This window comes from Apostichopus japonicus, chromosome 17, assembly GCF_037975245.1.
Source record: "Apostichopus japonicus isolate 1M-3 chromosome 17, ASM3797524v1, whole genome shotgun sequence".
Taxonomy (NCBI): domain Eukaryota; kingdom Metazoa; phylum Echinodermata; class Holothuroidea; order Aspidochirotida; family Stichopodidae; genus Apostichopus; species Apostichopus japonicus.
In genome coordinates this window covers 33,530,484-33,546,422 of record NC_092577.1, presented here as the reverse complement: position 1 = coordinate 33,546,422, position 15,939 = coordinate 33,530,484, and the positions used below count along the sequence as shown (strand labels likewise).

The window sequence follows — 15,939 nt, the reverse complement described above, 5'->3', positions numbered from 1 at the left end:
TACTAGGATTGTTAGCATGATTGTGTAATTGCCCCCTCGTGTAGGCGGAGAGGATGGTGATACGAGGAATAAACATCTGGAATTATGTAACACAGGAAAGACATAAAAGGCGGCTTTAATTCATTTATTTGTCTCCTACAAAGTGAAAATTTTGCCTAAAAAGCAGTTTACAGTTGGGACAGAACCAGAGACCTCTTGTTGCAAAAAGTTTCTCTCTTCCACTAGACCATTAGGTGTCACACTGAATCATCTAGCCTTAGAAATATTTAAAGATCAGGTTGTGGGGACTTAATACATTTTTTTTTACCTTGGGGGGGGGGGATATTGTTAGGGTGAGGGATGCCGCGCAACCCACCTAGGCCGATTGGGAACCTTGTCAAGGGGGGAGCCGTGCAACCCACCTAGGCCGCTTGGGAACCCACCATCTTAGCCATCCATCCAACCCAGGAGAGTCCTTTTGCAGTGATTTCTCACCCAGGACTTGAACCCAGACTGTCATGAGATCAATGGTTCACTGACAACTGAGCTGCCCTTTACACCATTTTGGTTCCTTTGGATAAACTTCGATTTTCACTTATATACTTCCACCTTCTCAACAGAACAAAAAATTAAAAGGCTCTACTTGGATTTGAACCCCATACATGGCATTTATCTGGTTACAGAACACTACCAACTGCGCCACAGTAACTGTTGAGAAATGATGCTCGTTTCTAATATTTGAACCTTAGAATTGAAGGGTGAAAAGAGCAGAAAATTAAAGGCTCCACCTGGATTTGAACCCAGACTTGGCATATATTCTGACTCTTCCAGTCACAAAACACTAATCTTCTCATATTTTCAACTTAAAAATATTAACGGTGTCGGCAATGTAACCACTGTTCATCATTATAGTCCATGTTACGAACTTCAAAATCGTAACTGAAGAATTGGAAGAAAAAACCTGACCTCCGTTACAGAAAATTAACATTGTTTTAAATATAAGAAACACTTGAGGTAAAATGATGACCATGTGACTCGATGATGATGTCATATTAAACTTGATCAAGTCATCAGCCTTGCGTGGGAAAGAACATTAAATCTGTGATCTCCCACCAAATGGAAGAGTTTTGCTTAGCTGTTTGAGGATGTTTTCATGACATAAATCTCTATCACACAGACTAATGGTGATAGTGGTTATGGTTTTGTCTCCTTTAAAGACGATGCAAAACATAGTGATTAAGTTTTGTTTTTCGTCTAGTTTATACTATTCCACATGAAGGACCAAAGGTTTTAATTTTCCAGTTAAAGGGGCTGCCAATCTGATGGTAATGGAAGTAACTAGCAGCTTAATGAGTATCTGATCATTGTTTACATAGTAGTAGTAGTAAGTTGAGTCTCGTCTATCCGACATGCTCAGTGATTAACCTCCGCCACGTATCACGATCTTGCGCAAGGTTTATTGCTTCTTCGAAATTGTTAATATTAATGTCCTTAAATTGCGACTTTAGTTTTCCAAGCAAGGTAGTCACGGGCCTTCCTACTGGTTTAGCAGTAGCAGTATTGTTTACATCATTGCGTAATTTTAATTTTAAAGTAATATCCATCTAACCACAGAAACTGTGTTGTTATCATATGTTTTGTTATCATGGTTCATTATTAAAGTGGGTGGGGGGGGGGGGGGGTGGGGGAGTAGAAGCAGGGCTTGTGTCACCGAGACGACGCTCAATGAAGCTGAACAAGGTTGTTGTATGTTTTAGCCCATTTATTCACACGCGTGGTTTGAACAAGACCACGGTGAAAACTAGAAAGTAAAGATATCAATACATCAATATACAAACGTTGGTGAAATAAACACATGAATTGAACAAATCAATAATAACATAATAATAACATAATAATGCATTATATTTCTCCTTATAAAACAATGCACAAAAAGGAAGAAGTATAACAAATAACATTTGGTAACATGAAACAAGACATAGAGAAAGATTGGCGACAATTACATTCTTTATAATTAACTTACAATCGTTACCGGGCAAAACCAACAGCACGACAAACTGCGGTGTACAGGGGTTTACAGGGATTAACGGCGGCTTTCTGGGGTTAACGGCGGCTTTCTGGGGTTAACGGCGGCTTTCTGGAGAATGTACAGAACACCAACAAAGTAATAACCTCTGGCGATATATTCTATTCCAGATACTCTTACAAATAAGCAAACAACAAATACACAGTAAAAAGGCAAATATCTATAATGCGATATTAAAAGAGATATACAATTACAATATCGAGCCCCTTAATACTTATATGAAACAATTAGAATACTTACATACTAAGGAACAGTGCTACAGGAACACATGCGACGCCTCTCTGAGCCAGGAGAGGAATGAAGCATGTGCACTTCAAAATACGCAAGTATACATCGATTACGTAATTGTGCATCGATTACATAAGTATGCAAATCGAGGTGGATAAGAAAGGCAACTAGTAAATGGGCAGTATTGACCTCTGCCCGACCTCGACCAAGCGGAAATTTCCATTTGGTCACGCTAAGCAAATATCACACATCGGCAACGATGACACTCCCCCCACTGGAATACGTCATATTCAAGTATAACAATACCAACAACCACCCCATCGATGTACATTAAATTCCATAACAGCTTTAGCAATCAAATAAACAACCACAAAGCCTGACACACCTGACAGCTCAATAGCGAAGATAATACACAACTATATAACATGGAATTTCAACGATAATGCGTGTAAACACTTAGGAAGATGAGAGTGCTGATTCAAGTAAAACAATCTTCTTGACCAGCGACTTTCCCTTAGTAACCCAAAAAACCTTCCTTACAATACTTAGCACCCACTCAATACCAACATGGGCGATACTGTGTGCGTCCCAATAGACTCAGCAATAGGATGTTTACCAGATATTATACACGGGTGTTTGCTGTCAAACTCTTTCAAACGGCCACCTACCCTGAGAAGCCCTTCACCATCTAGAAACGGAGTTAACGTTTTAAGGAAACTAGATGCTCTGACAGCCTTACCCTGACTTAACCTTTCTAACTCAGAACAGAAACTAGAAGACTGACTCTTACGGAGGAGGATATCTCCTGCACGACGAACTTCTTGGACAGATAATCTGCCCAAAGGTTTCTGCCCCTTAAAAAATCGCACAAGACGCAAGAGCCACGCTAAACCTCTCTTCATTTTAAACCATGAAGAACAATGATTCATGATCCTATATAATGGCTCATCTGAATCTCCAACATCACTTAACCCAGGAGGGGACACATGACCAGCAACAGTCGTATAACCCACAGTGACGTCCGTCTCTTTGACTTCAGGATCGTCATCCGTTAAGACGAGCGAATTAAGTTTAGCAGTTTGCCAATCGTTCTTGTACCGACCCAATTTGTCAGGACCGTTAAACCATTTACTACTATTAAACTTTGAGAAGGAACAATTTCTAGTAACTAGATCAGCTGGGTTAGCTTTAGTTTCAATATGGAACCACTGTTGCGGGTCACTGAACTCCCTGATAAGACTAACCCTATTGCCAACGAAAACATGGAATCTTCTGCTATCATTGTGAATATACTTCAAGACAACTTCCGAGTCTGTCCAAAAATACGACTTAGCAAATTCAAGAGCTAACTCCCTTCTCAACAAAGAATCAACTTTTACGGCTAATACAGCAGCTTGCAGCTCCAAACGAGGTATAGTACGTAGCTTTAAAGGAGCAACTTTACTCTTACTCATGACTAACTGTACATGAATTTCCCCTTTCCTATTTACACAGCGTACATAACAGCAACAGCCATAACCTTTAGAGCTAGCATCTGAAAAATGGTGAAGGTCGATGAATGCATCATCAAAGGAACAAGGCTTTATACAACGAGGTACCCTCAAACGACTAACAGAAGACATCGACTGGGCCCAGGTGTCCCAAGCCCTTACAATATCAGGGGGTATCTCCTCATCCCACGACAACCCACGGGCTGTAGCTTCCTGGAAAAGGAGCTTGCCTGAAAGGACTACAGGACTTATCAAGCCTAGCGGATCGAAAATTGACGAAACTATACTAAGCATTCTCCTCCTGGTTAACAAGCCACCAAAATCTTTCTCCAGTGCGAAGAAGAACTCATCGCGCGAAACCATCCACTTAATACCTAAAGCCCTGCTTTCACTACTAGTACTAAAATCTAGAACTTCCTTAGCCCTACATTCCACGGACACTTCAGCTAGCAATCTGAAATCATTGACTACAAACTTAGTTAACTTAAACCCTCCACTTTTCAGGGCCTTGGGGATTTCCCTAATAATGATCTCAGCATCTGATTTACTCGACACAGAACTAAGACAATCATCTACATAAAACGATCTTTCAACCGCATACTTAACAAGCGGAATCACACTCGGCAGATCAGTAATTGTACGCCTGAGAGCATAGGCGGAGCTAGCCGCACACCACACCCCTCCAAACAAATGTGACGTCATACGAAGGTATCTTAATTTACCATTAATGTACCATAGGAATCGTAGGGCATCTCTATCCCTAGCTGGGATCCTAACTTGATTATACATAGCTTCAATGTCTGCTTGAACTGCTATACTATGTTGCCGAAATCTCAACAGGACCGGCAGAAGCTTATTAATCATGTCGGGACCCTGCATACAACGATCATTCAAAGACTTGCCTTTGAAGTTACTAGCGCAATCGAAAACTACCCTAAGTTTGTCTGGTTTCTTCTCTGACACTACAGCATGATGGGGTAAATACCATATCCTGTCTACCATGAACAACTCTGAATCTGGTACTGCCTCTGCATAACAGTTATCTACAAGTTTCACAATCTCAGCGTTATACCTATCATAAGAGCCGTTCCTAACAAGTTTCTTGTACAACGAGTCTAACCTAGTTTTGGCAACAACAAAATTATTTGGGAGGGTCTCCGACCTGTCCCTCCAAGGAATAGGAAGTTCATGGTGACCATCCACTTTCCTGTGCTCTTTGTCCCACAAAGATATCACCAACTTGTCCTCGTATGACCAAGACGGGAGATCCAACCCCGCATTCTCTATTTCCCACAAACGAGAAACATCAGTCTGAATAGTCGAAGTAGATATAAAATTTGAAATTATCTCACGACTCGGGAGGCTAATGGGAGATTGTCCATTAAGACTCCAACCAAACATGTAACGTACCGCAAAGAGCTCCCCTGGAGCACCCCGCCTAACCTCCAATGGCACAAGTGCCTCAGAATTATCTTGACCTACGAGAATGTCTACTGTGATATCAGTACTTTGATAAGCAGGTAGGGGACCGATACCACTAAGATGGGAATAACATTCCAGATCGACCATAGAATTCTTAACTGGTATTTCGTCAACTACGAAAACGGCAGATAATTTTAAGATTTCACCCGATTTAGAAGACAAAGACAGGTCTACCATCTCGGATTGCTGAATACCTGACGAGTTCAACGTTCTAAGCTCAAATTGATAAGAGTTACCAGTGATTCCTAATTGGTTGACCAATGCACGGGAACAAAAGGAATTGCTGGATGCACCATCTAACAATACAAATGCGTCACACAAACTGTTCACGGTGGCCTGAACTAAAGGCATATGTGTACTTTTGCTACGAGAGAAGCTAGCATTAGAAACCTCAATATCAGGTGAAGAATTTACAGTATTATCATCACAATGAATGTACATGGTATGTTTCCTACCACAACCTCGCACACTACAAACAGAGCGCTTGCCACAATCACTAGTGTTATGAGAGGCACGAAGGCAGTTATGACACAACTTATGCTTAATTACAACAGTCAATCTCTCTCTAGGACGCAATTGTTTAAACTTATCACAATGCCACAGACGGTGTGATTGTTCACATAGTACACAAGGAGGTTCAGCCCTAGCGTACATTCCAGGTTTTGCTGCCTGGGCACCTTCACCAGTACACGTATTGGACTTAGACAAAGAGATAGAATAGCTGCTAGAAGTACTCCTTTGTTCACGTTTACACTTATCTGAACGCTTGAGATACACGTCGCCATAAACTGGGTCATTTACCTCACTGGCGATTTCACCTGCGAATTCAATGAATTCTTTAAACCCTGGATAAAAACCATCGGCCCGTTTGGCCTTCAATGCATATTTTTTCCATCTCAACTGCACATAGTTTGGAAACCTGGCAACTATTTCGATTAAGACTGCTTGAGAATCAACCTCCTTCAAAGTTTTTAACTCTGAAAGTACAAGGAATGCATTTTGCATATCATCAGCTAACTGTTGTATGTCTTGCGGCAGTCTAACTTGTTTACCAAATCTTAACTCGCGTATTAAACGCTCAGTGACTAGGTGCGAGTTTCCAAACCGGTTTTCTAATATGGAAATGGCTTTAGCATAACCGCTACTACCTCCAACTAACTGGCAACTCCTAATGGCCTCTTTAGCAGAGCCCGACGTATACTGCATTAACCTAGACAACTTTAAATCGTTGTCGTCACATACCCTATCAACATTGGCCTCGAAAGCCCTGATGAATTGATGATAATGTAATGGGTTACCATGAAATATTTGCAGCTCTACCTTAGGTAAATTCAATAAATGTAGAAATTCTTTACGAGATAAATCTGCATTTGGATTATCCTTAAGGGATTGATCCTCACGTTTTACTTCAGCAGAATTCAATGCATCTTTAACTAGATTTAAAGCGGAAATGTAATCTTTCTGCTTGTCACAGAAATAGTCGTCGCTCTCGTCAACATCCTTCTCATCAGTAAGCGTCTCGTGGTACTTGTCGTGAGCCAACGTAAACACTTCGAAAAGATCTTTCAATAAAATTACATGACTGTTAATGTCCACGTTACCTTCCGCGATATACTGCCTGACACGATTAATCTGCGTCGTAACAGCCCTCTTAGCAGAAGTCCTGGGAGTCTTCAGGTCTTCCATGAGTCAGCAGGCTGACGACGAGTACATTGGTGCTACGTGAATCAGGCACGTGGTACACTATTTCTGTCACTGGAATACGATGGTGAGCTTTTGTACGACAGGAATTGGTAGGCTTATAGACGACAGGAATAGGTGAATAAGAAGCGACGGCCAGATACCGGACGGCGTGAGGATATGCAGGACTTCCGGTTGTCGATACCCAACGATTTTTTCACTGTCACCTTCAAACCACGCGTGTGAATAAATGGGCTAAAACATACAACAACCTTGTTCAGCTTCATTGAGCGTCGTCTCGGTGACAGCTTGGGTTATCCTAATGTAAATGATAGGGGATGATGGCTTGGGGAATGTATCCAATAAAGATGCCACACATAGATACAATCACTAAGTTGTTTGTGCATTTTGAAATAAACACTGAATCCCTCATTACGTTGTTTATTATACTATTTGTCTGTGGTTGCTATGACTGATATCAAGCTATGCTGTTTGCTATGAATATTATGCTATGTATGATATGCGGTCTGCTATGAATCAGCGTTTTTGTTCCCCAGCGTTTTTTCCCCAGCGTTTTGTTCCCCCGTGTTTTTTTTTCCACAGTGTTTTTTCTTCGCCAGTGTTTTTTCTCGCCAATGTTTTATTTTCGCCAGTGTTTTATTTTCACCAGTGTTTTTTCTACCCCAGTGTTTTTATTTTCCCCAGTGATTTTTTCCCCAGCGTTTTATCCCCCAGTGTTTTTTCGCCAGTGTTTTTTTTTTCGCCAATGTTTTTTTTTCGCCAGTGTTTTTTCGCCAGTGTTTTTTTTTTCGCCAGTGTTTTTTTTTTCCCCAGTGTTTTTTTTTCGCCAGTGTATTTTTCGCTAGTGTATTTTTCGCCAATGTTTTTCCCCAGTAAAAATTTCCCCAGGGATTTTACCCCCGTTTTTTATCCCCAGTGTTGTTCCCGTGTTGTTTTTCCCCAGCGTTATTTTTCTAGTGTTTTTACCCCAGTAATTAACCCCAGTGTTTTTCCCCAGTGTTTTTCCCGTGTTTTTTTTTCATGTTGTTTTTCCCCTGATTTTTGTTCCCAAATTTTTTTCCCCAGTGTTTTTTTTCCCAATGTTTTTTTTCGCCAGTGTTTACTTTTTGCCAGTGTTTTTGCCCCAATGTTTTATTCCCAAGTGTTTTTACGCCAGTGTTTTCCCCCCGTTTTTTTCCAAGTGTTTTTTTCGCCAGTGTTTTTTCGCCATTATTTTATTTTCGCCATTGTTTTTTTCCCCCCAGTGGTTTTTCCTCAGTGATTTTACCCAGTGGTTTTCCCCGGTGTTTTATGAATGCTATGAATCTTTGTATTTTCTGTTCATCATTTGTCTCTTCTTGTCACAGTTCTTCTCCTTCTATCACCTATCGATTGATCAAGAAATCTTGAAAATGAGAAACAAAACAAAACTTTGTGATGTGAGCTGTTCTTTTTTTTAATAACTTTTTTTCTTTATTTGTACATGATTCTGTGCAACCGACACCAAATACCTCAGAATTTCGGCAAGAAGTGCAAAAGACAGATTTTAAAATACATGATCTTCCATCGAGCAAATTTGTTTTTGGTAAGTGGAACAACTTTAATTATCATTACCATAAGAGCCCACCTGAGAAGGTTCTGCACTAGGTACATGTCATAATAAAATAGAAGGTCCAAAGATGAGATATATATATAGATACAAATTAGTAAGTCCATAATTGTGTGCCTGCTATGAAAATCGTCTATGAAAAGCTCCCTACAAAAATCGGGCCATTCTCTTTGTTGCAAAGCATTTTCATCCAAGCCTTCCGAGAAAGAAAGAAAAAAGTAATAATCGTAACTGAAAGAAAACTAAGTTATTATTAAAAAAAAAAAAAAAATTGAATGAATGAATACTGACTCCTGGTTCTGGCAACTATTAAATGAATAAATCAACTGTATTCGCCAAAAAAAGTAAGAAAAAGGAAGGCCAAAACTTCTATTTGTGTTTTCACAATGAAAAACTTATGACTTTAAAATTTTTCCCCCAAAAAATATGTTCTGTAAATCTCTTGGATAAAAATATTTCTATACATAATTTAGACAATGATCTTCAAGATGAGAGAAAGATTCAGTTTATACAACTCGATGATTAATTCATTTTAAAAAATAGTTTCTTTACAAACACATGAATATGATAGAACAGTTTAATACTTCACTGCAAAACTCAGCCTTGTATTTAACTGAATATTTTAATTTGGGAGGTTTTGATTCAGATATTCAAAGTTTACATTACAATTAGACATTATAATGATTAACGCATTGACTTGTTGACCTTACTAATACACGCTGGAACGTATTACAATATAGCACTTCTGGTATGAGACATACTTTTCTTGTATGTATGAACATATATATCAATGTATATATATATATATATATATATATACCTGAAGTGGGGGTCTTGGGCAGTGCTTTTAACCAAGTGCAGTTGGTCTTATACACATGAATACATACTGTACATGGTATATACCTGCCTCACACAAATGACTTACTAAATACAATACATAACTGGTTGATGTAACTGCTCTCACACAACTGGTTTAGCAGAACTCATCTTAATGTCACATAATGTCACGTATCAATTACAACTCGGTTTTGTACCTGGCCTTTTCCGGTAACTGGCCTTTTCCGGTAACTGGCCTTTTTCGGTAACTGACCTTTTCCGGTAACTGGCCTTATGCAACTGGATACGGTATGAAAGTAAGTTATCTTTTGACAACACTTATCTCCTGTACATAACTGTCCTTTGACAGGTAAATATCAAGTTACATCTTATGTTAGTGATCCTTATGTCAAGGATGCTAAGTAACGATCGTTATCTTATACAGCCGATAAAACTGATTTATTTTGTAACTGATCTTGCACAATTAATTCTTACGTACCATTCTATGATCTTCGACAAATTAATAGTATCACTGATTTAAATATGACTGATATTAAGTTATTGTGAATGATATGTGACTAACGTCAATACTTAAGTGATTGACTGATTAATGAATTCTTACGTACCATTCTATGATCTTCCACAAATAAATAGTATCACTGATTTAAATATGACTGATATTAAGTTATTGTGACTGATGTGTGACTCATGTCTTACTTAAGTGATTGACTGATTAATGAATTCTTAGGTACCAATCTACGATCTTCGACAAATAAATAGTATCACTGATTTAAATATGACTGATATGTGACTTACGTCTTACTTAAGTGATTGACTGATTAATTAGTTCTTACGTACCATTCTATGATCTTCAACAAATAAATAGTATCACTGATTTAAATATGACTGATATGTGACTAACGTCTTACTTGAGTGATTGACTGATTAATTAGTTCTTACGTACCATTCTATGATCTTCAACAAATAAATAGTATCACTGATTTAAATATGACTGACATTAACTCATTGTGACTGATATGTGACTAACGTCCCACTGATTTCTTACATATTAAGTGATATTACACAAGTTAATACTTAATAAAATCAAAATACATGTCACATTAGGCTACGTGTCATTAAATGAAGATAAATATTGTGACAGAAAATGTTTCTGGCAAATTAAAGCTACTGGCATTTTCTTTTCATAATTTGTTTACAATCTCCTCTCAATCCTCCATATCTCAGGATTTGCTCCCATTTCATATACTCAAGGAAACACCAACACAAAATTCTCTTCCAGAAAAACACCCCTCTTTTTTTTCCCAATAGTACTTGATATACATGCATGGTATCACAATAATATACTTGAGACCCTTTATATAGTACTGTCCCAATTGAGAGCAATTTCTGAGACCTCTGAAAACAAAACCACAGAGGCAAACACCAAGAAATCCAACCACCCCCCCCCTTCCCCCACAACATCAAAATGAACCTATACAACCATATATGTGTTCAAACTCTGATTACAGCTAGGATGAATAAAATAAAATATATATATAAATATATATATATATATATATATATATATATATATATATATATATATATATATATGTATGTATTTTAACAAGAATTATGAAAACAGATTGAAAATGGTCGGTCATATTTCTCAAACTTTGAAACCAAACTAATAGGTAACTTCTGAAATCGTTTTGAATACATATTTGATTTTTTTCCTGACAGTATCAATTGTGCTGTACGATAAATTATTGATGAGTGCATCGATGAAACAAACTATTGCGTTGTTTTTAGTGAGCTGTAAAGAATAAAGTTTTGTATTCTATTTTTTTGAATACACGACTGGTTCCTGAGATGGTTTTTCAGTTATATAATAATAATACTAATAAAAATGGATTTGTGATGAGCTAAATGCACGGCTGAAAAAAAAAAAAAAAAATACATACTAACCTGAGAATTGCATTAAGCAACAGGATTCATGGTAATTCTAATAAATTAAACAACAATTGGAGCAATTCCATTTTACTTCAAAGGTCCTTTCTGTTTACAAAACAACAACAACAAAATTAACACAAATTAAACCCACTTTTGCTGCTCTGTTTCCTGGGATACCTAACAAGAATTTTGGAGTTCTTGGAACGAAAAGCACAATCCTCGCCCTTTCACTTTGGAGTGTCTTTTCATTTATATGAGACAAACCTTATCATAAGATCTCAGACAGTAAAAGATCTAGACAAAAAATATGTCCGTTTCCTGCTATTGGCCCTTTGAAAACACGCATGTGGTATGGAACACAAGAGAGGACTTTAGAATTGTAAGGTATCATTAGCGCTCCTCATAAATAGACATATATTTAAGGTTTTGAAATGCCTGTTGAGTGGAGGTTTGGAAAAGTCGGTTAATACCATTGACCTAAAAGTATTTAACAACACAGGCACATTATTAGTTGGGCACAATACAAGTAAAATTGCAATCAGTTAATATTGTTGAAATTAAATTTTGTTTTCTCCCTTCAAGTTGATTGAGACTCAGTGTGATTTCTGTACTGGTAGATTGGTTCATTCACATATTGAGCCAACAAAGAATACAGCTTGCCCCCCCCCCTCCCCCCCCCCTTTAGTGTAAGCTGACAATCACAACTCCTAGTCATTGGAATTATTGATATTTGCAATGGCTATGATTTTGTCTTTCGGTTATGCTTTCACAATGCGACAGGACCTAAAAATATGATTTTTGAATTAGGCTCAAATTGCAAACATCTTCATTTTTAACTTCTCCTTTCCTCAAATAAATAATCATGCAAGTGCAAGATGCAATATGTTATCAAAAGGAGGGGGAAATTATATTGAATTTGAATTAAAGCAAAGAGAGAGAAAAAAGAGTGCAACAGCACAATAGATGTTATAGCAAATGTATACTGCTGTGGTGACAGAAACAATGTGACTAGAAACATTTGAGTGACTACAAAAATTAATTGTGGTGAATGTGAACAATTGAATGGCTGTTAACATGAAATGACTGAATGCTTTGGACTGGTGAGTGACTGAACAGCTGTAATGTTGACAGTTGTAGTGACTGTACACAATAAAGTGACTGTTAGTATGCATAGTGACTGAACAGTTGTAGCGACTATACACAATTAAGAGATTGTTTTTATGTGTAGTGACTGAACCGTTGTACACATTAAGAGATTGGTTTTATGTGTGGTGACTGAACCATTGTAGTGACTATACAGAATTAAGTGACTGTTAGTATGTGTAGTGACTGAACAGTTGTAGCGACTATACACAATTAAGAGATTGTTTTTATGTGTAGTGACTGAACCGTTGTACACATTAAGAGATTGGTTTTTATGTGTGGTGACTGAACCATTGTAGTGACTATACAGACTTAAGTGACTGTTAGTATGTGTAGTGACTGAACAGTTGTAGCGACTATACACAATTAACAGATTGGTTTTATGTGTAGTGACTGAACAGTTGTAGCGACTATACACAATTAACAGATTGGTTTTATGTGTAGTGACTGAACAGTTGTAGCGACGATACACAATTAACAGATTGGTTTTATGTGTAGTGACTGAACAGTTGTAGTGACTATACACAATTAACAGATTGGTTTAATGTGTAGTGACTGAACAGTTGTAGCGACGATACACAATTAACAGATTGGTTTTATGTGTAGTGACTGAACAGTTGCAGTAACTATAAAACAATTAAGTGACTGTTAGCATGTGTAGTGACTGGACAGTTGTAGCAACTATACACAATTAAGTGACTGTTAGCATGTGTAGTGACGGGACAGTTGTAGTAACTATAAAACAATTAAGTGACTGTTAGCATGTGTAGTGACTGCACAGTTGCAGTAACTATAAAACAATTAAGTGACTGTTAGCATGTGTAGTGAGTAAAGCCAAATACTGTTGGGACTATCATATAAGTTTGTATTGAGTGTAAAACAGTAGTGTGTGTTGAGTGAATGAACATTTGTGACAGTTTTAGAGCCGACTGTAGAACAATCCAGTGACCGACAAACTTAACAAAGGGATTTTATAACCACTGACAATGACAGTAAATTAAACTAAGAATTCTTAAGTAATAACACCAATATTAGCAAATCATATAATGTGTTGAAAAAAAATCTGACAAAATTGTTATGCAAATTTTGATGCTATTAATGCTATTAGTTACATTAACCCATAACTAATGTTATGCTCACACAGATCCTCAAGCATAATAAGTCTGTTTTTAACAAAATTTAAAAAAAAATCCATCCTGTAACAAAGAATCATGACTACCAAACCAGAGAAGCTGCAAACTAGATTTTCACAAGAGAGAATAGTTTGACATGAGGGTAGGATTGAGTCTTAACAATCTGTTTCCCCCCCCCCCCCCCATCAAAAAATTGGAAAGCCTTTGACTTGTCATAAGGAGCCCTAACAAAGCCAAACCCAAAAGTCTACCGACAGCTTTATGACCTTTATGCTAGCTTGATACAATGGAATATTATTAATTACAGTAGCTCATTAAGACCAAGGTGTAATACAAGGCTCAGTGTTATTGTAAACTTGATTGTTAAAATTGTCACGATTACAACTTCATAACTTAGCTACGAATGTGTTTGGTCTGCAAAGGATTATTTGCTCTCTCAGCTGACTTGGTAATCTTGAACAAAAATAGTACTTAATTTTTAACCTCTTTAAACAATTCCTCTCTAATCTTAGTCAACTCTTCCAAGGATACATTTATTAATAAGTTTAACTGTTCTCCATCCGATGTAGGAAAGGACAAATTTCGACAGAGGTTCCTCGAAATTGTCGCTGATCACGAAAATAAAGAATTTAGCTGTTTGAGGTTTCAGGTCAAAACCTGCTCTCTCTCATTGCAGAGACATTTCGAAGTCCTTCGGATTTGGTAAAATCTATGGTCGAGTACGTGACGGGTTCGACCTCTTTGTCATCGTTACCCAACGCAGCGCGATACGGAGAGGACGGGCTCCGTGGCGAGCTAGAATCGGATTTATGGGGCGTGTTGTTGCTATCGGCTTCCACGTCGATATAATTCAGTTCGTACTTGTGAGCCTTTTTGGGGTTGTTTACGGGAGAGTGGTGGAGGTTTAAGTTTGGAGTGAGGGAGCCCTTTGGATGGATGGTACCTTGTAAATGGTTACCCGATATACTACTGGAGGGACGATTCAAAAGCAGGGAACTTTGGCTCTTCGATCCCAGGCTACTCTTCTCTTTCAAGTGTAACTCTTCTAACGAATGTTGCAGAGCGGGACTGTTCAAGACATCCGTGACGTTTGACCCTTTCTTGGTGGACAGACTGCTGGGTGACTGAGGGCCGGACAGGGACAATCTGGTGCTGCCCATACTCCTGTCCACGTTCATAAAATCACCTTCAAAGACGACCACTTCCTCATCCTGAGATGTGTCCTTGACTTTCACCAGCGGCTTCTCTGCCCCATTGAAATCCATCTTAGCATAGTCACCGTCACCGCCATTCTGTTTGCCACTGGCTGCTGCTGTGTTCGTGCTCGTTTTCCTGGCCTGCTGCTGTCCGGGCGCAGCTTGTTCCGGGGGTTCCTTGCTATCTCTTCCATTGCTCAGCTTGACGGGATGCTGCTGGCCGTTACAGACGGACTTTTTCTTTGGTTTGTAGGCCATGTTCATGTAGTCGGCTTTTTCCACATCGTCCGACACGCCCGAGTCTTTATTATCCTCGCTCTTCTCCTCCGCTCTCTTTACGGTCCGCTGAGAAAAGACGGGACTGAATTCGACGTTTGCGTAGGAATCGAAAAAGGTCTCCTTGGCGCTGCTGCTCGATTCCAGCTTCTGGGTCGTTTCGTTGGAAAAGCTGTCGGTACCAGAGGCATGATTGGACGCATGGGAGGAACCGGAGACTGGAGACTCTGACGATAAGCTTGCAGAGGTTGAAGGTATCTCGAGAGATGGTGGCAGGGGAGGAGGGACGGCCTTCTTTGTAGCGGGTAGAGGAGGCGACATGTACATGTAAGGTGTACTGTCGTAAGAGGTCACCAAAGGCACAGGCTGTGGCTGGGAAGAGCTGCGTTGTTGTTTAGCTGCAAGCAAACAAACAAACAAATGCACAATAAAGTCATCAGTAACCGGTATTGTGCAAAGCTGAAGTAATGCAAGACAATTCTATGTAGACAATTATAATTTTTAGTAGGGAAACTACAAAGATGCGCAGTGATCGAGCAAACCTTCAGAAACGATTTGCCCCAGAAGTGATCAAAGAGACCAAACAGAGCAAGGGTCTTTCATCTGCTCCACCACACCACTTACTTTTCCTTGGACTAGAGTTAAACCTATACAATAATGGTGTAATATTACCACCTTTAACTATTTACATGCACTTCTTTAAAGGAAATGAAGGATTATGATAGAAGTAAAAATATCAAAAATGGCACAACAAGACCTTTTTTTTTAAAATACATTATATACTGGAATCTCTCCAAAAGGTTTTGTAAAAAGGTAACAATTTTTTTTTTTCCGTCAGCAAATGTTATCCAAACTGCTCGTGGTGTCC

At 38.6% G+C, this 15,939-nt stretch overlaps 2 protein-coding genes across 5 annotated transcripts in view; both read right to left on the bottom strand.

Moving 5' to 3' along the window:
- Positions 1-2,838: 2,838 nt before the first annotated feature.
- Positions 2,839-6,951, bottom strand: LOC139954751 (uncharacterized). Its single transcript, XM_071954672.1, has one exon. It carries the CDS (start codon positions 6,949-6,951, stop codon positions 2,839-2,841), a length of 4,113 nt encoding a protein of 1,370 aa, XP_071810773.1.
- Positions 6,952-8,376: 1,425 nt separating this feature from the next.
- LOC139984272 (uncharacterized) overlaps positions 8,377-15,939 on the bottom strand; it is a 57,249-nt gene continuing 49,686 nt past the window's right edge. For all 4 annotated transcript variants that reach the window (XM_071998112.1, XM_071998111.1, XM_071998113.1 and 1 more), the window contains one exon: positions 8,377-15,469. In XM_071998112.1, coding sequence (XP_071854213.1) covers positions 14,250-15,469 — 1,220 coding nt within the window. In that variant the 3' untranslated portion in view covers positions 8,377-14,249. The remainder of the gene's footprint in view (positions 15,470-15,939) is intronic.

Coding starts and splice junctions, on each gene's coding strand:
- LOC139954751 (XM_071954672.1), bottom strand. CDS start 6,951: ATGGAAGACCTGAAGACTCCCAGGACTTCTGCTAAGAGGGCTGTTACG.